This window comes from Cynocephalus volans, chromosome 14, assembly GCF_027409185.1.
Source record: "Cynocephalus volans isolate mCynVol1 chromosome 14, mCynVol1.pri, whole genome shotgun sequence".
Lineage (NCBI taxonomy): Eukaryota > Metazoa > Chordata > Mammalia > Dermoptera > Cynocephalidae > Cynocephalus > Cynocephalus volans.
In genome coordinates, this window is record NC_084473.1 from 15,357,913 (window position 1) to 15,384,059 (window position 26,147).

At 35.0% G+C, this 26,147-nt stretch overlaps 1 protein-coding gene across 2 annotated transcripts in view; it reads right to left on the reverse strand.

The window, feature by feature from the left end:
• NBAS (NBAS subunit of NRZ tethering complex) overlaps positions 1-26,147 on the reverse strand; it is a 361,846-nt gene that overhangs the window by 304,461 nt on the left and 31,238 nt on the right. For both annotated transcript variants that reach the window (XM_063078155.1, XM_063078154.1), the window contains exons 9-10: positions 26,045-26,143; positions 7,146-7,284 (exon numbers count right to left, since the gene is read on the reverse strand). In XM_063078155.1, coding sequence (XP_062934225.1) covers positions 7,146-7,284; positions 26,045-26,143 — 238 coding nt within the window. The remainder of the gene's footprint in view (positions 1-7,145; positions 7,285-26,044; positions 26,144-26,147) is intronic.

Genomic DNA, 26,147 nt, shown 5'->3' on the forward strand with positions numbered 1-26,147 from the left:
TTCTTACCTTTTAAAAATACCAGAAAAGAAGTTATTATTTAGAAACCAGTATTTGAAATAATATAACACAGGATGTCTTTGTCTTCAGATTGAAGACATATACTTTGAAAATCAAGAAGTAGAGATGACTATAACAAAAAAATGGAAAATAGCAAGTGTTGTTGAGGATGTAGACAATTTGAAACCTTCCTACACTACTATTGGGAAAGTAAATGGTACAGTCACTGTGGAAATAGTCTGACACTTTCTTAAGAAGTTAAACACAGAATTTCTATATGACCTAGCAATTCCATCCTAGGTATATACCCAAAAGCAGTGAAAACAGGTAGTCAACAAACACTTGTACTTGAATGCACATAACAACACGATTCACAAAAGTCGAAAGTGAAAACAATCTAAATGTCCAGTAACTGAAGAATGGATTAACGAAATGTAGTACAGCTCTCCCTCCATATCCACAGGGATTGGTTTCAGGAGCTCCAAGGATACCGACAGTCCCTTATAGAATGTGGTGCTGTATTTGTATACATCAGACGACCTCCCATATACTTTAAGTCATCTCTATATTACTTATAATACCTAATACAATGTAAATGCTATGTATAAAGTTGTTACACTGTATTGCTTTTTATTTGTATTATTTTTTATTGTAGTACTGTTATTTTTAACTGAGTTTTTTTTTCCAAATATTTTCAGGCCGCAGTGGGTTGAATCCTCAAATGCAGAACCTACAGATACAGAGGGCTGACTGTATATTCATACAACAGAATACTACTCAGCCATATAAAGAAATAAAGTATTGATACATGCTACGACATGGCTGAACCTTGAAAATATTGTGCTAAGTGAAGGAAGCCAGATACAAAAGGTCTTAGATAGTATGACTACATTTATAGGAAACATTAAGAATAGGGAAATCCATGGAAACAGAAAGCAGACTAGTGGTTGCCAAGAACTGGGAGAAGGGAGAATAGGGAGTGACTGCTTAATGGGTGCAGGGTTTCCCTTTAGGATGATAAAAACGTTTTGGAACTAGATAGTTGTGATGGTTGCACAATACAGTGAATATACCAAATGCAACTGAACTGTACACTTTTAAATGGTTAATTGTTAATTTTATATTACATGAATTTTACATCAATTAAAAGAAAAAAGGGGTTCTGTTTTGTTGAGGTTAAATCTTTTTCTATCAGAACTTCTGGGTAGCTGAAGACATTAGTGATGGCCTAGCTTCACATCTCTCAATATTTCCTCCAAACATAACAGAGAACAAGAAGGAACAAATCAATCTACACAAAAACCAAATTCTCGGCTTAACTTGATGATAGAGGATAACCCAAACTTCAAAAGAACTATAAGCAAAAAGAGAAAAATCACTTTTTGTAAGCCAAAAGCAGATTGAAAAAGTACTGCAGGGCCCAGGAAGGACGGACGAGGGAAGCTAGCCAAGAACTCTAAGGTTCATCTAAAACCACTGCCAAAAAGATTAAGTCTACTCTAAGTCTGAAAATAGTATAGAAGCATCCAGGTCGACCAGATATGGACCCCAGGAAAGGGATATAAGTGTAGGTGCGATTGGAAGAGGCAGTCTTCCAAACACATACTATTTTTTCTTTATATATAGATCAATGGAAATGAATAGGAAGTCCAGAAAATCCTTACATTATGGTAAACTGATTTTCTTTTTTTTTTTCTTTATATTTTTTTAAATGTTTACATTGTACAACACATAGCTTCTACGGGAGAAAAATGGCAAAAAGGTTGAAGAGCCCTTTGTCAACTGAGCAGTAAAGAAGAAAAAAGCAAAGGGGGAAACTTAGGGTGCTGCAAGAAAAAAGAGAACCACAGTATCAGAGGACCCACATCCCCACTCCCATTACCTAAACCAAAACAAATAAATCCACCAAAGTATTTGCTATATAGCACTGACAAGAGGGCACCATTAAGCTACAAATCTTGTAAAGCATTCCAATACCACAAAAATGAATAAAAGAAGGATTCACAAATACCTTACAGAAAATCAGAAGACAAAATTCAACACATATCAACAAAGAGAAACCACCCCTGGAAAAACAATGATGAAGAGAAAGAAAAGTTTGTGATAACACCCTAAACAAAATTAAATATGTTCAAAACAAGCACTTGAGGATGTGAAAAACTTGAAAAACTGAAAACCTGCCTTAAATCAGAAACTCACTAACTAAGAATAGAATTGGACAAGAAAAAGAAAATAATGAAAATTTTATTGAACTCAGGAAAGAAATGTAAAAAAAAGACAAAATTATCTAAAAAATGAATTATGAGGTAATCAAATCAAATTTTAATAAGGGGCTTTTTTTTTAAAAAGGCAAGAAAACAATGAGAGAATAAAAATGAGATGAAAAGTAAAAAGAAAATGAGATAAAGGAAGACCTAAAAGGAGTCAATGAAAAAATACTGGGAACTGAAGACGGTAAAAACAACAACTTTGGAATTAACACAGACCCTGAAGAAGAAAAACAAAACTAAGACACAGAACTAATATTTAAAATTATAATCCAGGAAAAATTTCTAGAAATAGAAAAAGATGTGAAGCTACACATTGAAAGGACCAATGCATACCTGGGAAAATTAACCCAGAATGATCAATTTCTCAAGACCTCCACGTAAAATGGAAGAATAAGATACAAACAGGAAATAATCTGATTATGTCAAAATTATATATCAAAAATAAATATTTTTCAAATCCCACATACAAAGCAAAACAATAGAGCAGCATTTTTATAAAGTTTAATGAAAGAAAGGGTGAACCAAAAATTTTACATCCAGACAACTCATCCTTCAAATACAAAGCAACAGAAAATCAATTTTTAGCATACAAAAACTTAACGAACTGGTCATCTATGAGCCCTTTTCAAAACATCTACTAAGGAATAACTTCATCAAACCAACAGATGACTGGGAAAACAAAAAAAACTGACAATGAGAATTTTAAATATATAAAGGAACGTTTAAAACTAATGAAAGATGGGGATGAGCGTAGAAACTAATATGCAAATACTATGTGTTGTGACAAAGAAGAAATAATACAACTAAAAAAGGGAGGAGAAAGGAAAGGAAGAAAACAGAAAAACCTAACTGACTTTTGTATAAGCAATCGGTAGGAATTAAAGAACACCAATAAAACTGATAAGCTAGTAAATACTGAAGGGCACTGACAACATATAAGAATAGTTTTGGAGAAATGATGGAGGTAAATCCCCATTCAAGTGAATTCAAGAGAGAATGAAAAGAGGAAGCAGAAACAAGTGTAAACAACTCGAGAACATTTTAAAGAAAGGGAAAGAAATGGTATGGTATCTAGAGGGCAAAGTGGGAGCTAAAGAGATTTATGATGGGAAAAATAAAAGCATGTTTTATGCTGACAAATGTAAGAGAGAGCAAATTTCATGATGTAGGAGAAATACCATTCAATAAGCAAGAGTAGGAGATCTTGTAGACAAACGGAGGGACTAGCCTTAGCTGGAGCAAGGACATTTTATCTGTAATGACAAGGGAAAAGACACAGTAATATACAGGCACAGCTGCTGGCAGGTGGTGGGGAATTATGGAAGTAGTCTTCTGATTTCTATTTTCTCTATTTTTGTAACTTCTATTTTCTCAGGGAAATAAGATTTCTCTGGGAAAAGACCTGTGTTCTTTCCACAACATTCTGTATTGAAAAAGCAGCTGAAGCAGTAATATTAAAAATTCAGTCAATGTTGTTCATTTTCATACGCTTTTCCCCAAAATTTTTATTTTAAAAATACAAATAGACAATAATAAGTAACACTGTAGATCATCCTACAGTTTATCAACTGTCTTCACATATATTACAACATCTGATCCTGGCAAAAGCCATAATACACGAGTAATAAGTGATGAGCTGGAACTCAAATACCAACCCTCTGACTTCAGAGCCTAGGTCTTTCCTTTGTCCCAGTTACTGAAATCTAACCTGGTACCTGTTATAGTTTATTGTACTTATTGGTGGATATAACTGTCTCTTCTAATATACAGCAAACCCCTTGAGGGGTGCTACCAGTATCTTTATATTCTTATACCTGGAGTAGTGATTAAATGTTGCTCAAATGAATAAATAAAACTATCTCACATAGATGACAGTATATTAATTTGGAAACTTTAGTCAATGCATATATTGAATTTTGCATTGTCTCTTTTATAACATAGCAGCCTTGTGAGAGACTAGAACACGTGTCAGCAGCCGTTTTTGGTCAATATGTAACCCCAGCACAACAGGAACTTGAAACAATAAGAAGAGTTTCGACGAGAACAATATCTGCCACCTGACATCAGGAACTAATCCTATAACCTCAAATTACTCTGAGGCAGGGGAAGGCTATGTAGAATGACTGTAAGTTTAGCTGCAAGACACACTTAAAAGCCACTAATGTAATTAAAATACACTTGCAGCATTTCAAGAAGTTAATTACACAGAAGAGCATTCAATTTGCAATTCAATATTTTTCCCCACTTATTTCTTGGTGCACAAGCAATTTTCTTTTAAAAAAAATACAGAAGTCTCAGGCCAGAGAAGGACCATATACAGCACCACAGATTCCAATAAGAAGCAAGAACTCCTGCACAAGAGAATTCAAAGTAGCCAAGGTGTACTCTGCCACCCCCCTTTCCTGGACCACTCTGTCACAAATACACTTGATTACAATCTATGGAAGCAGAGCTTCACAGTTTGCCCACTTTTCCTCTCCTTGTATCCACCACATTCATCTATTTTTTTCTTTCTCCTTTCCCCTCACTCTTCAATTCTGACAAATCTCATAGCTATAGAAAGTTGAAATGATTATACAATGAGACACCAGCATACCTTTCACCCGGGTTACCCAGGTATTAACTTTTTGTCACATTTGCTTTATCTGTGTGTGTGTGTATACACACACACACACACACACACACACACAGACTTTGTAAAAGAAATTATTTTTTGACTGAACCATTTGAAAATAAGCTGCAGATATCACTCTTACTTTAGACTGATCTGAGAAAAATTCTTCAAACTTTCCAAAATCTGCCCTGATATATCTCACACACAAAACTATAAGCTAAATATAAATTAAATCAGAGAAATAAACATAGCTAAATTCCTACAAATGTGAAATGATGTGTCCAATACGTATGCATAAGTAACTCTTACTTCACTCTTTTTTTATATAGATTATGGATTAATAATAGAATAAATTAGATAGTGCCACTGACATGTATAGAATTTCATATAAGAGGGTGGTGCTAAATAGGAACTAGAAGATCTGGTCCATCCCCCGTGCCCCTATTTTTAGTTGTTAAACTCTCACGGGCCTCAGGCTCCTTATCTGTGAAAGGAGGCCAACATTCTCAAACCACCCTCCTCACTAAGTCCTGTAAAGAGAATAAATGGGTGATAGAAAAGGTAGACAGACAATGAACAGAGGGAAAAGCACAAAGCGTAGTACTATGTAAGCTGATCTACAAATACAAACTCGTTTAAGGTCTGGTGCCATATAAACCAGTAAGTCAACCTCATTTTTTTTTTTTAATGCTACTTTGTTGGGTTAAATCACAATCACGTATTTCAGTATATGATAAATCAAAAAAAAAATTAATGGGAGATTACTATAATTGCTAAAGATTTCTTTTCAAAAGCATTTCTTAATTAGTTTCTTTTCAAACATTTATTTATTTATTTATTTATTGTTTTTTATTGATTTTTTATTTATTTTTCAAACCTTTATTTTTTCAAAAGCACTTCTTAATTAGTTTCTTTTCAAACCTTTATTTTTTTATTTTTTTTAATTTATTTTTTTATTTTTCAAACCTTTATTTATTTATTTATTTATTTATTTATTTATTTTTATTTTTAATTTTTCAACACCAAACCTTTAACGATTCATTGTTTTAGAAGATTATTTTGAAATCAATATATTTTAAGACAAATAATTGGACAAATACATTCATTACTGAAACAGCATAACACATTCACTTATGCTGTGCTTCACTTTAATTTCTTGGTTTCACCTCACTTGAAAAAGATAGTATCTGATTGCCACTACATACCAGACAATGTGTTAAGCACAGGGTACATAATTTTAATCAAGCTCATTTTCATACAGTTTACACAGATAACCAAGATGTGTAATATTACAGGGTGGCCAGCATGGTAGACACGACTACTGTTCACCAATACCTAGTTTTTCTCACCCTCCTGGACACATAGAAAACTACTTCCCAGCCCCCTTCAAGCTAGAAGGGGCCATGGGGTTAGTTACAATAAACAAAATGGAGCAGAGGTGATGTTGCTTCTGGTCTAAGACAGTGTGACCTCAAAAGGTTACCAGCCTCCGTGGATCCTTTAATCATCACTTGGCACAAGCCTCCCAGGAGAGTCACAGTATCAACAGCAGTCTTTGCCACAAATAAAGAATAAATTTGTATGTGGTAAGCCACAGAAATTTTAGGACTTTTCATTTGCTTGTTATGTGATTGTTTGAGTTATCAAAACAGAGCCTAGCTTATACTGACTACTATGGCCTAAAGGAGTGTCTAACACAAAACAGAAGAGCTCAATACATAATTACAGAATGAATGAATGGTCCATATAAATATGAAACAATATGGAAGGAAGTATAGCATGGTAGTTAAGAACTTGGACTGGGGAACTTCTGCCAGAGTTTGTACTCTAGCTCTGCCCCTTGCTAGCTGGGTGACCCAGGGCGACATACACTTCACTTTGCTCATCAACAGATGGGCTAGTAACAATACCTACCTCAAAGGGTTACTTAGAATTAAATGAACTAATACATGAAAAGCACTCAGAATAGCTGCCAGCATATAAAAAATGTTTAATAAATGTTGATGTCTAAGCAAATACAAGTAACAGGACTGTTAGGTTGTTTTTCTAATATCTGGAAATATCTACTAAAAATGAGACCAGGTTAAATACAACACACTTTAGTTCTTCAGTTAAATTTGATATTTAAAAGAAGTACTAAAGTTGCCCTAGCATTAATTCACTTTCCTCATTTAAGACAAAATTATATTCTCATCTATATCTTGCAAAGGGTTTATTTGTCTAAGACCTATTAGCAGAGGAAAATGCTATAACTAATACTCACCGCAGTAACCCTGTCTCCACCATTAGTAACCTGCTTATAATAAGGTGATCCTGAAAGAACTCTCCAGGCAGAAAGGCCAAAGCTAGAAGCTTTTGATATGCCCACTTCATTAGTTTCACATCCACCAACCAGTAAAAGTCTGAAAAAGAGAAAAATAAAAAGAATTGACAAATTGCAAATATGAGCAAAATAACAGCAAAACAAAGACAGCAGAAACAGTCACCTTCACAAAGAAAACTAAACTAAAATTACTATACATCAAACCTAGAAGGGAAATATTTCAGAGGAAACAATCAAATGAAAACCAAATAATTTTTCAATTAGAATTTCACCTTCACTTACACAGAATAAGACTTACACATTCAGGCACCTAAAACCCAGACAGGAACTTAGAAATGAGGGAAAAAAATTTTAAGGTTGGGCACTGAATATTAAAGAAACTGTATCAACACAAATAAACTTTAATAAACAGCTGTGTAGTTTCACCCGGATACATTTGTATTAATTACAAAAGTGTCCCTGTGCAAGAGGGCACAATTACAGAATGTTACAAAGAAAGAGCAGATGAGAGTACTTAGATGAGAAAGAACCACACAGCAATAACTACACAGAAAAAAGACTGTTTAGGAGTTTAGCTGCACATTATGATTGGTTAACTTTTCTTGTTGGTTATATACTTCATTAACAATTGGAATACAGTTACCAACAGGGCAAACAACCTGACATATATTAAAAGTTAAAAGATATTAGTGTCTAACCACTATATGAACTAAGCTGATTAATAATGGAACCCAAACAGTCATGACTTCTAAAGTTTAGTTATGTTCAATAAATCTGGCAGGGTATCACAGACTCATAATCACCTTAAAAAGTCTAAATAAAGAGAAAAGTTTGAAAGTGAAGTTCTGATACCTTAGCAAGAACACTTCAATTATCAATGAATTATCTGTTGTTGTCAATGATAGTAGGCAAGAGAGATAACAGAAGAGGGAAGCCACAGACTTCTCCATGTTTACATTTAACATAAACAAACAAATAAATAAATAACCACAGTTTCCCCTATGCTTTGGAAACTGACTACTTCCAAGCGGAGAAAGTCTTTCTCACTGGCCATGTCCACAGAGTGCTCTCCCCAACAATCTACCACTGCTCCAAATGACAGAACACAGAATCTAACTCCTTTTACATTGAAACTTATAAAATACCCATCATCGCCAGGATCCCATTTTGTCAAAGAGGAAGCACTTCATCACACACATTATTTACCTTTTTCTAGGCCACACTCATGGAAAAAACAAAACTTGAAAAATTTTATTTTCTGCATAGAATCTGAAAGGTAAAAGGAAACAACACTTCATGAGGTTCCTTAGAGCTGGCCTATCAAAAGACTGACTCAGTTATGAGGTTATGTTAACCATGAACTCTGAATATTGTCCCTTTAGGACCAGTAGAGGTGTACGCCTGAGGATAGACAGAACTGTGCCATGTGTAAAGCAACACCTGTCTTCTGTTAATTCTACTCACTTTGTGTGGTAGGCAGAATAATGGCCCCCAAAAGATGTCCATGTCCTAATCCCTGGAACCTGAGGGTATGTTATGCTATATGGATTTTAAGTTGACAGATAAAATTAAGGTTAATAATCAACTGACCTTAATATATAGAGATTATCTTGGATTATCCAGGTGGCCCCAGTGTAATCACAAGGATCCTTAAAGGTGAAAGAGTCAGTGTAAGCATGATATAATGTGAGAAAGACTCAACTGGTCATTGCTGGCTTTCGAAGTGGAAGGGGTCACAAGCCAAGGAATCTGGGTAGCCTCTAAAATGGGAAAAGGCAAGAAAATAGATTCTCTCCCTGAGCCTCCAGAAAGGAACAGAGCCCTGCCGAAAACTTGATTTTAGCACACTGAGTCCCATTTTGGACTTGTGACCTCCAGAACTGCAAGATGACAAATATGTTTTACACCACCAAGTTTGTGGTAATTCATTAGAGCAACCATAGAAAATTAATATAGACCTTATCTTTTCCCAGGCCCCAATTTCAGATGACCTATCAGGCTAACACAAACAGCTCTCTTCTCTGACCACTTGCTTTCTAACATGTGTTTCTGAACTAAGCAAACAACAGCAATTTAAAAACTCATCTCTACCATATACTCTTATATCTTAAAAACTTCAAAACTACATAAAATCCTTCTAGGTTTAACCATAGAGCTTAGCCCAACTCAAAATTTCAGAATCCACAAAGTTAATATAAATATACTCATGCACAGAAACACACTCAAGCCTTCACTTACAGCCTTTTTCCTAGTACTTTTATACTGTATATTGCTCTAACAAGTTAACATCACAGCAAATCAGCAGCAACAAATTTTGAGGTGATGTCTTGAATCAACCTATTTGGGCCATTTCTACCCTAGGAAAAATCCTCAGAGGTAACATAATTAACCCTGTTCACCAGAACAAAAGAGATTTTCATCCAAAGTCAAGCTAGTAATGCAATTATTACCTGCCCAGAGCATTCAATCTGCTCAAACAATTCTGTAAAATATTTCCCCCAAAAAAGGTATATCTAGTGGAGATAAAATCATATTATCCCTCTGAATCTAACTAACAATTTGGAGAAAATAAAGATGAAAATAGAAAAACAATTTAAACTACACCACAAAGATGCAATCTACAAAACCTAGACAGTGGTACAATATAAATGACCTGGTTTATTCAGAACACACACACAAAAACACACACTCTCTCAGAGCAAAAGAGCAACAGAGAGGGAGAAAATGGAGAGCAGATCAATGAATTAAAAGGGAAGAAAGTCTGTATACTTAAAGATATTGACAAAGCATTGTTAATTATTTTGGGATATGACAATGGTATCATGTTTATGTTTCTTTATAATCCTTATTTTGTATAAATATGTGCTGAAATATTTACAGATGAAATAATATGCTGTCCAGGATTTACTTCAAAATAATACAGGGAAGGGTAGGTGGAGGAACAGGTGAGGACAGAGATGAGACGAGACTGGCCATGAGCTGATTGTTGAAACTGAACGACAGGCTCAAGGGAGTCAGTATACTGTTCTCTCTATTATTGTACATGCTTTGAATTTTACATAAAGAAAAATTTTCACAGAAGTCCACTTGTTCGGAAAAATTCCTCTGAATAAATAGAAACAAAACAGGTAATTTTGATTATCTAGAGTTGGCAATTTAATCACAATGTTTCTTCAAACAGAAAACATGTGATCATAACACATATCTTTAAAAATCAGTAACCTATAACTATAATAAAAATAAGAACACTGTTCAAGAATTCAACAAATACCCAAAAGGCCACAATAAAACAATTCTTTGACAACTGAAATGATTTTCCTCTGGTCAATGTGCAACATATATATTTGTTTTAACAACATATATGTTAAAGACATTAATATCTTTATGATATATAATTTCTATGATATTAATTATATTTATGTTAACATATATATGAAACTTTAAGTAGCCTGACTACTGAAGGAGCTACAGAAGCAACTGAGAATCCAGCTTTCTTACCTCCTGGTCTTTAAACTAGAAGATACTCACTCTCTATGAATTCTGATAAATATCATGGCCATAATACATTAGATTGGCTACAACATGATAAGCTTTATGAGAACAAAAGAGATTCAGTACCTGCTTCCGACCTTTTCTCCATTCATGCCAGACTGAAGAGTTAGTGGAAAAAAGAGCAGAATGATGAAAAAACTAATCATGTGTTGTTCCTACCAGATGGCATGGCAGCTTTGGGACACAAATTCTCTAGCTATGAGAATGCATATGTATTCACACACGTAAGCAGGCATGGGTGCTCATGTGTGTTTAAAAGAGGAGGAAACTGAGATGACTTCATCAACATATTCATAAAACAGGTAACTGGCAGCTGCTGTGTGCAGGGCAATGTGCAGGGCACTGAGTGTGCACAGATGAACAAAGTATGCTCTCTACATTCAAAAGGTCGCTCTCTAACAGAGAACAAATAAGTGTAGGAAACAGATAGAAGCATGGAATTAAGTGGCACAAAAGACGACAATCACATCTAAAGATGTGAAGCCAATCTATATCTACTGAAGGATGATCTTCAGTTATACATGCCAAGAGATACCAACCCCAATTCAAAAATGTTAATTTATTCCATTACTTTATTGTTTTACAAGACTCACAATGTTGACAAGGGCTAACCTACAAGTGACTAAGGAAATAAAAATAAAAGCAGGTTGACAATGATATTGGCCAGGTAAATAAACATTCTTCATCATGATCACAGTGTTCAAAATAGGTTTCCAGGGCAACACTGGCCAGAATTGAGGAGGAATAAAGTTCCATTGGTAAAACAATGTAACTTAAAAACAGCCAGTCATTGGGAAAGAGAGGAGAGGAATGTGAGGCTCAGCACAATGTTTCCTGAATGGCTGTATGAATTTAAAGCTCCAACTTTCTCCTTAGGAAGCACAGGGTAAAGGTACCATATACACCCATCTTCCTACTGCCTGTCCTCACTCTTGCCAGGTTTCAGCAGTAACATATGAGGAGATAAGGTGGGGAGAAGGGAAAGATCAGGGTTTAAGGGAGGTGGGGGTCACACAGTAATAAAAAGGGCACCAGACAATGCTAAGCCAAGTATTTGATAAAGCAGAGCATTAGGAAGAAAACTGCAAAATGTTTGTGAGAGATAAAAGAGACGTGAATGAAGAGACAGAGATACCATGTTCTTTGGTGGACTCTTACTACCTTAAAGATGCCAATTCTTAAATTAATCTAAAAACTGAACGCAATTTCATTTCAAAATCCCAGCAGAATTTTTCATGGAACTGAACAAACTGATTTAATGAAACTAGACAAACGTAAAATTCACATGGGAGAGGAGCACTCTAACAAGAGCCAACTCAATTCACACTGATTGGTCTTTCCCTTTATGAGTTGGGCTTTGTGCATCAAGACCTGTAAATATTTTCCCACCCTGGTGTCACTAAGATATTCTCCTTGAATTTGACCATATTAAAGTTTAACACTTTTATCTATAAAATGAAAAGATAAATCACACACTGGGAGAAGTTATTTATAATACATGAAACTAAAAAACTATTGGCAGACAGAATTTATAAAGATCTCCCAGCACCAGTCCAAAAAAAAGAAAAAGGACAAAGATTAAGCAATGGATCACAAAAGAAGAAAACTAAAGCCAATAATGCAGATTAAAACTACACAGAACTACACCAACCACCCTCCAGAATGTTCAGGGACATAGTAACTCTTACCAGCTACTGGTAAGATTGCAAATCAAAGCAATCATTTTGGAGCAATATAACAGTATCAAATAAACACATGCAACTGATAATCCCATAAACTGTTCTAAGGAAACTACAGAGAAATTCTCACACAGGTATATTCTTCTCTTGGTAAAAGAATATTTTGTGCATCACTATTTATAATGCTGGAAAATTAGAAATACTTCAAATGTTTAAAAGGGATGGATAACACTGTACCTCACAAATATGTATAAGAACATGTTAAAATATTTTGAATTAAAAATATATAAATACTTGTGATAAGAAATAAAACAAAAAAATAATAAAAGGGATAAATAATATAATAAATTGCTCAAGTAAACATACAGCGTGAAGAGAACAAATATAAAGATACATATTGGAATGTCACACATCAAAATCACGATAACTGCCTCTAGAGAGGGGGAAGTCAAATGAAGGAATGGATGAAGAAAATTTTGTTTGTACTACAGACTCTATAAATTTGTATGCGTGTGTATACACACACATACAAACACTGTACCTTAGGTAAAAAAGACAAACCTAGTATTTGTTAATTGTGGGTAGTAGGTACTTAAGTGGATTTTATACCATCCTTTGTACTCTTTAACTTAAAAAGAGGAATAATATGATACAATATCCCAAATTATGTATATAAATTCCTCCAGTCAATGAAGTGCAGGAAAAAAAAAAATCACTGTATTGGCTTTAATACTTTACATCAACCCACAAATCTAGTCAAATACCAAAAAGGAAATTAGCATATAATTTGCTTTGTGACATTGTGAGGTTGTTCATACGTTAATGGTGTATCTTAAGCACTCTGCAACTTACTACTGAAATAACTGTCAGATTTCTGCAGAAACTATGTCCACAGACGAAACTGCAAAAAATAATTTGATAATGCTTTTTTCTATTGCATTAAGTTCTTCCACCCAGAATATTTATATGCAGTGGTAACCATTACATCTTTAATATATAAGTTTTTGGTTTTTAAATGCTTAATTTCAGAATCACATTTTGAAGCAAATTATTTTTAAATTATGATATAAAGTAAAACAGAATTTCTATAATACAAATTAAATTGTTTACACTAAAGCACATGATGTGCGGAAATTAACAAAACTTTACTTATCCTTAACAAAAACAAGACAAACAGGAAAAGAAAGGGATTATTTTTCCCAATAATCTTCAACCTCAAATTTTGTGACAAGTAGCAGGAAAATCATGGGTCTAGGAATTGGGGGTACTGAGTTCAAATACTTTCCAAAAAAAGTAACTATGTAATCCTGAGACATTCCTAATACTCCATTAATATTTACTAAATACAAATGTACTAAGCAATGAGGAATGTGCTAAGCAATTAAAGAACATCCTAATAAACCATTTCTAATTCTTCTTGGAATCAATTTTTAGTGTAACTCAACTCTCACAGTTCACCAATATCATGTGTGGTGTGCTGCTTAGGGGGCTTGCATACTGCCTTTACCATTCTGCTCTTGAATAGCCTTGGATATATACTGATATTCAGGAATGAATATAAGCATAGTCCATCACAGGTGAAATAACTAGTAAACACTGACTACTATTGCACAAGACTTCTTCAGCAACCTTTGAGTTAGGTACAAAATCAGGATGAAAGACATTAACTGCATGAAGGACAAGGTCAAGAAAAGCTTCACAGAGTACTATCAGTGAAAAGTTTATCCTTTAAGCAATTTCCCAGACAGATCAAGAGGTTAGGTAAAAAGCATTCTAAGCCAAGGGAATATGTACAAGAGCACAGAAATGAGTTTGTGAACGGTGTGTTCAGAGAACTGTAAAAAATGCAGTGAGTGCTCCCAGCCTCTAAAGGGCAAGTAGGGAATAACAAGACAGAAAATTCAAATGGGTCCTTAACAATACAAATTTTATCTTGCTCACTTCCTGGGCACTTATGATGTTCTGCCTTCTATGCTAGAGCAGTTATTTAATCATACCTCCATTACTAAACTTGGAGCCATTTGGGCACAGAGACTGTATCTAATCCATCTTTGTATCTTTTATAGCATTTACCACAGTTGTTTCACTCAAGAAACATCTATCTGAGTACTACGTGTGAAGAACTACAGTTGCACAAAGATAAATAAGACATAGTCCTTGTCCTTGGCTTACCCTCTCCAGGCTTCAGTTCTCCCACCTGAGAAATGATGGGGTTGAACCAAATGATAGATGAACTCTTTCCCAGCCCTGATATTCTAAGAGTCTAAAACCCAAAGCAGGAACACAGATATTAGGCAACAAAAATAAACTGTGACTGATAGAGAAAAAAAAAAAAAGAAGAGAAAACACAAGAAGCAGTGAATTAAATAAGCAGGAGTAAAGGCAGAGGCCAGACGAGAACAGGGGGCAGTAACACAGACGTGGCCAAGGCTATATGAGAAAGGCAAGGTACGGATGGAATGCAACCTGAGCAGCACATCATACGTGACAGCAACAAACTGTGAGAGTTAAGAGTTACACTAAAAATTGATTTCAAGAAGAATTATAAATGATTTATTTAAAAGGTTCTTCAATCTAATAAGTGTTGGAAGAATCTGCCATCTAGTGGCTTAAAGCTCCACAAAGTCAAGGAAGGAAGTTTGAAATAATAGAGAAACAATTCTGTATTATCTGGCCAGTGACCAGTATGCTTAAATTTTTTTTTTTTTCCTTTTCAAAAAAGCAAGCAAGTCAGAGAGAAAGAAAATAAATACTCCATGTCCCAAAATTCAAAAATGTTTAAAAGTATGCTTAGCAAAGTAAGGGCTCAAAAAAAAAAAAAAAAAAGTTACCTATTACTTCACAGCTAGAAGCCATTCCTGTCTTAGGAAACTGAAATGTTCCCAATTTTAATTCATTTTAGTATATCCTAAACATTCATTACTACAAAAATTCCAAACAGCTCAATATTTTAAATTCTGCTTATCTTTATTAAAGAGCCTATAAGAAGAAAACATAGTAATCATGACCCTTTATATCAGCAGTTCTCAAACATCTCAAACATCAGAATCACCTGGAAGTGGAGGGATCCTTAGAACAGATCGTTGGGCCACTCTACCACAGAGCTCCTGATTCAGTAGGCTAGGGTGGAGTCCAAGAATTTGCATTTCTAACAATTTCGCCAGTGATTCTGAAGCTGTTGATCCAGGGACCACACTTGGAAAACCACTGCATTTACATTATGCTTGAATGTATTAACTGAACTGGAAGACACAGTTTACTATAAATCAAATGATGAAGCATCAGACTGTTTAGTTAACGTGCCTAAGGATGATCACAGAAAATTGATTATATTGAATGATTAATTATTAAAGACAAAACATGGGAATTTTTCTTGGACTGCTTAGTTAAGTAATGAAATCATTCTCCTGGAAACTTGATAGTTGGGCATTTAATGTATTTAAAATTGAGTAGTACCTGCCTATAAATTCCTTAAAATATATTCTAAGTACTGAAAATAGAGCTGTAAATAACACAAAGTTCCCTCCCTCATGGAATTCACATTCCAGTGCATCAGTATTGCTTTCTCCCTTTTTAATATGCTTTGATAAGGCCAAGTAAATTTAACAATTGAACCAAAGATTTACTGACAGGTATTCCTTGCAAGGCACTGCTGATACAATTCTAAGACAGGGTGTGTGCACTCAGGGAGGCCATAGCCTAGGAGATTACTATCTGCTGAATAAAATTAATGTATTCATTTTTACCAACATAAAGATGAAGTCTAAAGGGTCAGTCCAACCAAACGTTATATTGCAGACAGATAAAAACAAACAAAACAAACAAACAAAACCAAGGACATTCCAGGCAGAAGAAAAAATAAGTAAAAAGAAAAAAAGCCTTAAAAAAAATTATTAAAAAAGTACAAAAGTGGTTTTCATAGAAGTAGAGAGTAGAATAATGGTTACCAGAGGCCAGGAGGGGAGAGGGGGTTGTGGGAAGGAGAAGTGGTAGACTAGTGGGTACAAAACTATGCTATCGACCCTAAGTGAATCATTGTACAGTATATGCATGTATTGAAACAACACACTCTATCCCACAAATATGTATAAGTAAATGTTAAAATAAAAAAATAAATTAAAAAAGTGTATAACTAAAAAAAAAAAAAAAAATTTTGAAAATACAATAATTTACACATGCCTGGAGTTATCCAGAGCTGGGGTCAGCAAACTATTGCCCCCCAAACCAAATCTGGCCCAAGGCCTATTTTTGAAAATAAAGCTTTATTGGAACATTGCCACACTCATTAATTTATATATCGTCTATGGCTACTTTCACACTACAATGGAAGAGTTGAGCATTTGCAACAGAGACCGTACAGCCTGCAAAGCCTAAAACATTTACCATCTGGCCTTTTACAGAAAAAGTGCACTTACTATTGCTGTAGAACAGAGAAAACTTGAGGGTGTATATATGACAGGAGGCTAGAGAAATTAAAGGCCAAACTACAAAGGGTCTTTAAAACCAATCTAAGGAGTTATATCTCTAACCCAAAGGCTAAAGGAAATTAGAGAAGGATTTTAAGTACAGAAGTACAAGAGTACTTCAAAAAGTTCATGAAAAGATTCATATTATCTCTCAATTCTATTTTTCCATGAACTTTTTGAAGTACCCTCATCGATGATTAGATTGTATTTTAAGACCTGTCTTCCCTATGGCAACAGAACTGAAAACAAATTAGAGGAAGATCAAATTGAAAGCAGGGAATGTACTTGTTCAGTAAATTGGATAAGAAGTGATGGGTGCCTGAACTATAAAGATGGCACTGGAAATGGAAAGGAGGAGAAAGATTTGAGACATATTAAGAAAGAAGAATCAACAAGGCTTGAAGATCCTAAGAATGAGTTAAGAGAGTTTTCTAAAGTAAATCTCAGGTTTTGGCCTGGTGGAAATACTATACGAGATATGGGAATACAGGAGAAGAAACAGGTTTGGAGGGAAAAAATGATGAATACAGTCAGGATATAATGAGTATAAGGGAGTGATATGAAAAAAAAGGTTCTAAAGGCAGGTAGATAAATATCTCCGTGGCCCAGGAGTGAATTCTGGGATACAGACTTGGGAGATATCCCATATGAATTTAAGTGGTTAAAAACCATAAGTTTGGATAAGGCTGCCTCTTGAATGTATAGAGTAGGTAGGAAAAAAAATATGGCCAAAGGATTTCACTAAAACACCATTAAAATTAATAACCAAGTTCAGCAAGGTTGTAGGATACAACATCAATATACACAAATCAACTGTATTTCTATATACTAGCAGTGAATACTCAAAAAAAAAAAAAAAAAAAAGATAAGGTAGTAAAGTAGGATATATATCCTAAACTTCAGACACTGGTGTACCTCTTTCAAATGACTTTTTGGCATACAAAAGCTATTATTTACATCTTTTTTCTTTAAAGTCAACACAGAAAAGTTAAAAAATTTAGCTTTATCATAACCACTACTCCCTGTGACATGAATTTTTTCTCACAAATTAAAATTAAATAAAAAAGACCTGTGCATGAAGTACCTAAAGCCATCATGCATATACCTGCCTCTCTTTGGGAGATACAGGGTAAGTGGAATAAAAAAAATAACACCTGAAATTGAGTGATTTCCTGGCTGCCACGTGATTCCTAACTGATATCGGATGCAAGATGCCCCATGCAGACTTTGCAAAGGCAGATATTCTTGAATAAATGTGGTCATATAGATTGTCTTCCTGCCCTTTTTATACGTCCCAGGCCAAACAATGGTGGAGGGGTGGGAGGCAAGTTGGCAGGATCACATATGTAGTTTTTTAAATGTATGTATATACAAATTCTCTAGCTATTAAAATATATAAAGAAAAAATACATATGTCAATTAGAAGTTCTTGCCAAGTACAATTTAAGTATAAAAGTTCTACTGGCAAGGCTCTTATAGTCATAGAAAACTCAGGCACTTTGGCTAAATGTCAATATTATAACTCCCCTGTTTCTGTCTGTGCTTTCTAACAAACTGCTGGTTATAACTGGGCTTCCCACATAGGTCCATGGAAACAAATGTCCTAGTTCATGTGAGTTAGGATTTTCAAAATCAAATATTAAATTGGCTGATTTTTTTTTTTTTTTTTTTAACAATCTTTTGAGCTTGTTTAGCCCCTAAGAGTTATATACTCTGCAAGTTGACAAATTCAGTTTTCTGGGTCTTTGAAGGCAGACCATGGACTAGGGTAAACTTGCTTAAAAAAAAAAAAAAGTTAATTTGTGGAAAACTGTTTCTCTCTGAGAGTTGAATCTCACAGTCATGAACTTGTGTTTTACTCATGTTTATCATCCCTACCCCCCACCAGTGCCTCACCAGCCTGAATGGCATGTAGTATGCTTCTAAGGAATGCTTATAGTGATAGAATAAACACATACATGCTCACCGCACATTGACAGACAAGAGAAGAAAGATACTCAGCTCTGCTACTTCTACACCTGTGTCATTCATGAGTCTCAGCTCCTGATGAGCTCAGACCTGGCCTCACAGTACTTCCCAACCCAGTATTCTAGGCAGCAACAACCAACGGAAGAAAGAGGGCAATTAAAATGAAATTTATTGCTATCTCTCTTTAGGGCAACTTCAAAAGCAGGGACATATCCTATTCATTATCCCACTCATTCAATTAAATCTCTGAGAGCTTTACAGCATGAGGGTTCTCAACTGGTGGGTGGGAAGAATCAGAATCACCTACAGAGACTTTTAACAAAACAGATGATCCCATCCCAAACTTACCTGATCAAGCCTTTGAGAAAAGGGTCTTGGTATTCCTTTTTTTTTTTTTTTTTTAATTCTCATAAGCAATTCTGTTACCCAAACCTTGTAAAGAACTACTGGCCTAGCAAACAGAATGTCAACAAAAGTACTAAAAAATAAATGAGATTTCTTGTATGTCCTTGCCTGGTTACTTCCCTCAACCCATAGTTCATGTCAATGATCATCATTTGAAGACTTAATTCCCCCTCAATCCTCAGGGTGGACTTAGGCAACACCACTGCAAAAGCAAAATACGTTCAGCCTCTACCTATATGGTTCATTCCATGTCTACCTTGTACCCTGATTTAAGTGACTATCCAGGTTCTGAAACTAAATTCCTACTTTCCATCCCAATATCAGCAGTTTAATTTTGGAGGCTTGCTCAAACTGGTTCTCTCAGAAAAAATAAGTCTCGTCTCTGAACCCTAGTCCACCCTCTACTGAAGCCTGCCAACTGCTGCCTGCCAGGTATTCCTGACAGTGGATCTTTCTATATAATGCCTGCTGCCAAACTCCCCACCACAATTTTCCTTCATTAAATGCTACCTAGCAGTCTATACTGGCTGGACCTCATTGGTGCTTGAGAAGCTTACTAAAATACCACCTATGGTCTCCGCCTAGTAGAGTACCAGGAAAATGTTGTTCGAAAAGAACAAAAGACTTGCCTTGAAGATACACAGCTAATAAGTAGTACAACCAAGAACAGAGTTTAGGACTCCTGTCTCCTAATCCAGTATACATTCTATTACATTTAAAAAAAAAAAGTTTTAGATTTTCTATTTGTCTATCAAACATAATTAAGTACCATGCCTATAATATAGCCTAAAAATAATTCAACAGTCTTCTTTCAACTTTCCACTCCCAAGAGTGATCTGCAACAGCTAGCATCGCTCCTAGCATAAGAAAAAATTCAATCTGGCCAAGTTAACATCTTAAAATTGCATTTCCATAAATCTTTGCAGAAGGATTGTACAGTAGTTCTTATAACCAGAAAAAAAAAGTATAATCGAAGTACAAAATATCTTGCTTACAATTAATGAAATTCCCTGACATTAAGATAAACAACAAACAAAACAAATTGAAAGAGAAATAGTGATTAATTCACCAACTGAACAAAGCTTAAAATTTATAAAGGTCTTCAAAGGCCCACATAAATGTAACTGTAACATAATGAGAACTGACCCTCCTATCAAAGAATCTCCAAACATAAGAGTGATGAATGGGTCAAAGCTGATTTCCAAATTATTTAATTTTTCTCAATGCAGGACAAAAAAATTGTCAAAATAATAAAGCTGCCAAAAATTCTCCACCACAATTAAATTAAACTAATAATTGCCCTCTACTCCCCACCACAAAACTAAAAAATTTACTACAGCTTTACTGAGGTATAATTTAAATCCATAAAACTCATGAACATGAGGGATCTTTATGGGTAATAGACATAAAACTGACCATAGAAGTGGTTGCACAACTCTACACATTTAGTAAACATCACTGAATTATACACTTAAAATGAGTGTCAAAGAGTCACCAAGGATTTTAAACACGGCTTTACAAAAAGACGATTTCTCCCAAGAAAGTAGGCATACTCTGTCTTTTTACTTTGTTGACACGTAAACTAGGGTCCAGAAATAGTTACCTTCAAACACTAAATTACCTTGTGTAGTTATCAAGGAACTGTTGGTGACTCAAAGTTGAATAAGTCAGATTTTGCTTACAGAAATTTGCAACAAAATTAGAAAGGGAATCTTAAAATAAAAAGCTACATACTGTTGAAAGCAATAAGTTCCATTTAAAAATCTATACATAAAGTCTTCTATGTGAACTTAACTCACATTAAGTATCCTTATTTGTGAATATATGACTCCCAAAGCATACTATAAAATCCTAGATAGCAGGCACTACATCTGCATCTCCACCAGTGAACACAGTACCCACCGTGTACCGAAAGTTTGTCATCTCCTCTAAGAATACAGAGGAGGTAAGAGATTTCCCTCAGTCGGAATCAGGGTATAATATAAGCCAAAACCAACAGAGCAAACAGAACAATAAAAACAAAAGAGAAAGCAGTGAGGTGCTGGAGAGGGTAGGAAAGGGTACAGGACTGGGACATGAGGGTCTGAGTGTTTAAGGAAGATAAAATGCACTCATTACTCCTAGTTAGGATATGTAAAAAAGAAAATAGTCAAAATCAGCATATCCATACAGCTTATTCCAAAGCTACTCAATTAATTTATGTTTCTTATTAACCAATTTATCACCTCAATTTCTCTTCTTCAACAATGCTTACAGCATCCTACAAAACGATGAATTTCACAAAACCCTGAGTTTCTGCACTACCAATTTATCCCAAATCCACTCTGGCTGATTTATCTCACATTTGTAAAACTCATGTGGATGATAAATATCACATGCTCACATCACTAGCCTAACCAAAAATAAATAAAAATGTGATGAATATTTCAGCTTCTTTCATTTACAAAAGACCACATAATGGAAAATAAAAACAACCTAGCAAAATTTTTGTCATAAACAACAGGGCACTTACAAATACTTCTTGATTTACAATTTTCATTCAGAGACATTAATGCAGTCATCCATCTCTAAGGTGACTGCTTAGAGCTGTGACCAAGATCTGTACATGACTGCAGAACCAAGTGCAGGCTGTTTTTCTTTGGCTTGATAATATATTCAACTTTCCAAAATTTCTGTTTAAATGGAGATTGCCCCCAAAAAATACCCTCAATTGCTTAGATCCAGGGACAAAAAGTAAAAGCCTTAAGAGTAATAAATGTAATCTGATTTATGAGAAACTATCATGTAATAACTATTCAGTGTGTGACCATTTCAAACCTATGGTCCCATGTAAACCCCACTTACCCTCCTGAAATAGTGCTAGGAAAAAAGAAATCAAATATTGACTTTTGTAATAAATGAAGACAGTGAAGTATGAAATAAACTTAACAAAAAAACACAAAGAAACAGCCCAGGATTAAGAAATAAAACACCTTCTTTTAAAAGGGACAAGAAAAAACAAAACAAAGAAACATGGGGGATAGAGAAGAATACAAAATGGGAGAAATCAAAAGAACAAAAAGTAATAATTGTTCTTTACCCAGGAAATAAGAGTTACTTATCCAAGGTGCCCACAGAGGGGCATTATCAATCAACAAATAGAACTATTATACTAGATGCTCTGGCTTTTACAAAGATGTACACTACATATTCCTTGCCTTCAAGTATCTGACATCCTAATTGGAGATATGTTTCTATCCATCAGTGCTGATATCATAAAATACCTGAGACTGAGTAATTTATAAAGGACAGAAATTTATATCTCACAGTTCTGGAGGCTGGGAAGTCCAAGATCAAGGCAGCAACAGGTTTGGTGTCGGGTACAGGCTGCTCTCCACTTCCAAGACGGCACCTTGTTGCTGCATCCTCCAAATGAGAGGAACACTGTGTCCTCACACAGCAGAAGGTCAAGGGAGCCAAATGCTGCATGAAACCTCTTTTATAAAGGCCTTAGTCCCATTTATGATGGAGAAGCCCTCCTGGCCTAATCACCTCTTGATACCATTCTTCTTAACATCATCACACTGGCCATTAAGCTTCAACTATGAACTCTGGAGGGAAAATGTTCAAACCATAGCAGGATATATTCATCAAAATAGAAAAACGATTAACAATAAAATATGGTGTATATAAATAGTGCCCCTGCTCTTCCTAGAAAATGCCAAGCACACTCCCAAGTCAGGGGTTTTACTCTGGCTATTCCCTTTGCACAGAACACTCTTCTCCCAGCTATCCAAATAACTAATACTCTCACCTCTTGCAGATCTTTGTATGTCACCTTCTTAAGAAGGGTAACCTGGCCACCCTATTTAAAATTGTAACCTTCACCCTGCTCTCCCACCCTTCCACTCTCCACCTCTGAGCATTTTTTTTTTCCATAGCATTCATCAGATCCTCACATACTTTATGTTCATTGTTTGCTGTCTGTCACTCCCTCTAGAAGTAATTTCCATGAGGAAGACATATCCTGGATGAATGAATAAATAAATAAGAATGGAAAAAGCAATCATGGAATACTGTTAAAGCTTCTTGTCTCACCTGTGAATAGCAACTACATAACCATAATAATATTCATCCTACAAAATTATGATAGATATAACAAGAGAACAAGCAAAGGTTTGGTGTGCATACATGTGGTGGAATGAGTAAGAAAACTAAATACCTTCCATAAAGGGAGTCAAGAGATAATATGCAAAATTGAAAAGCAAGAAGTAACAATGGGCTGGCCAGTTAGCTCGTCTGGTTAGAGCATGGGGTTGATAACACCAAGGCCCAGGGTTCAATCCCTGTACCAGCTAGCAGCAAAAAAAAAAAAAAAAAAAAAGTACCAATATAAGCATTTTATTTATTTATTTTTTGCATTTTACTTAGATGCACTAAAACAGTGAAAAGAAACAACAAAATAGCTACACGTGATTGATTACCTTTGGAAAGCAAGAAATTGGGTAGAGTCAGTTTTCAAAACTATTTAAATGCTTAAAATTATGTGCACATAAAACTCATAAATATAAAAAAATACATATAATAATATAAATATGAATAATTGTAATATAAATATAACATAATTAAAATATAATTTAAATAAATAAAAATATAAATATAAATATTTTAAAAAGTGATTCTCAGAGAAGCAGAGAATAGAATAATGGTTACCAAGGGCTAGGAAGGAAAGAGGGGCAGAAGAGGGGGGAAGCAGTGGATCAACAACGGGTACAAAGCTACAAGCAGACAGGAAGAATACGTTCTGGTGTTCTAGGCTGACTACACCTAATAATATTGTATCATATATTTCTAAGTAGCTAAGAAGAATATCTTGACTGCAACTGCCACAAAGAAAAGAAAAATGTTGAAGGGATGGACGTGCTAACTATCCCAAGTGAATCATTGTAAAATGTATGCATGTATTGAAGCAACACACTGTACCCCACAAATATGTACAATTAAATTTGAAAATAAAATTTTTTAAAATGTCATAGATGAGGAAACATGAATGGCCAATAACATATGAAAAGCTGTTCAACTTCATCAGTAATCAGGGAAATGCAAACTAAGACCACAATGAGATATTCTTTTACACCTACCAAATCAACAAATATTTAAGTCTGACATCATTAAAAGCAGTAATGAGAATGTGAAACAACAGAAGTTTTCATATACTTTTGATGGGACTGTAAATTGAAACAACTACTCTGGAAAACATCTGACATTATCTACTAAAGTTGAAAATGTATTTATCCGACAATTCAGCAATTCTAATCTTAGTTATATATACTACAGAAATTCTTGTCATACATGTGTCAAGGGAATGCATGATAATGTTTATCACAGTACTATTTTTTTTTTAATCTTTTTTTTTTTTTTTTGTCTTTTTCGTGACCGGCACCCAGCCAGTGAGTGCACCGGTCATTCCTATATAGGATCCGAACCCACGGCGGGAGCGTGGCTGCGCTCCCAGCTCCGCACTCTCCCGAGTGCGCCAAGGGCTCGGCCCTATCACAGTACTATTTTTATGACAAAAAAAAAACTGAAACTAAACCAAATTTCCACCTGTGAGAGAATGGATAAATATGTTGCAAATTATTAATAAAATTAAATGTCCTAATAGGAATAAAAAATGAATGAACGAGAGCAACATGCATCAAAAAACAAGTCACAAGGCAAGACTCTTATGTCTTCTAAGTGATCCCATTTATAAAAGTCAAAACAGCAAAATTAAATATGAATAAGTGGCAAAACTATAATGCAAGCAAGGGGATGATACACAGAAATTCAAGACAGTGGTTATTTCTGGGGAACAGAGAGAATGGGATAAGGGAAGAGCATAAAAGGGACGTGTGTGTGCGCGCGCGCGTGCACGTTCGTTTGTAGTACAAAAGTTTCATAATAAAATTCTGAACAAAAACCACATACCTAACACTAAATAAAATACAAAACTTGCATACATTTTTATTCAAAAAAATTTAAGTGGGCTGGAAGTAGAAAATGTCAAAAGTTTCTAGTAACCCTCAATGTAGATCGCATACACTTTCATTCAAAAAGACTCAGTAGGCTGGCTGGTTAGCTCAATCGGTTAGAGCACAGAATTGTAACACCAAGGTCAAGAGATCAGGTCCTTGGATCCCCAGATCTTCCAGATCCCAAAATTCAGAACTCAAGTTAGGTTTGTCTGACTCAAAATTTGTTATTCTTCCCATGGAGAGAAATCACTGGAGGTAGAAAATGCCAAAAGTTTCCAGTAAACTCAATGTAGAACACAAATACATGAAGTGACATACTCATATATGAAGAAGGGGATACAGTTGTTGGAAGAAACTGTACAATAATCAATGCAGCCCTAACTTGCAAGAAAAGACAGGAGAAGGGAAGTAATGTATACTGAGGCCCTTCCATTTGAAGGCACTATATATACAGTACTTTATTAGCTCTCTCAATAATGCTACTTCATTTTCAGATGAGAAAAATACGGTCCAGAGGGTTAAGAGAGAAGGTCTCCCATGAATATTCCCAGTGTCCCATCTAGCTCAGAGAAAGTCAGCCAGACAGATAAGCATGAATGATCAGAAAATAACTACAACAATACTACAGATATTTAAGATAACTATGCACAAGAGGAGAAAATGAAGAAACCAAACTAACAATCAGAATGGACAGTTTCTTTCCTTTGAATCTGTGCCAAGATTTCTACATCCACCTAATGTTCCACTAAATATGAGAACAAATGGTTGCTTACCTGTGACCAGCATGGTAAATAGCTGTGTTGATTCCATGAGGATAATGACTACTGAAGCTGAAACAATGACTCTCTTGGTAGCTCTGATTTGTTCCAACACTAA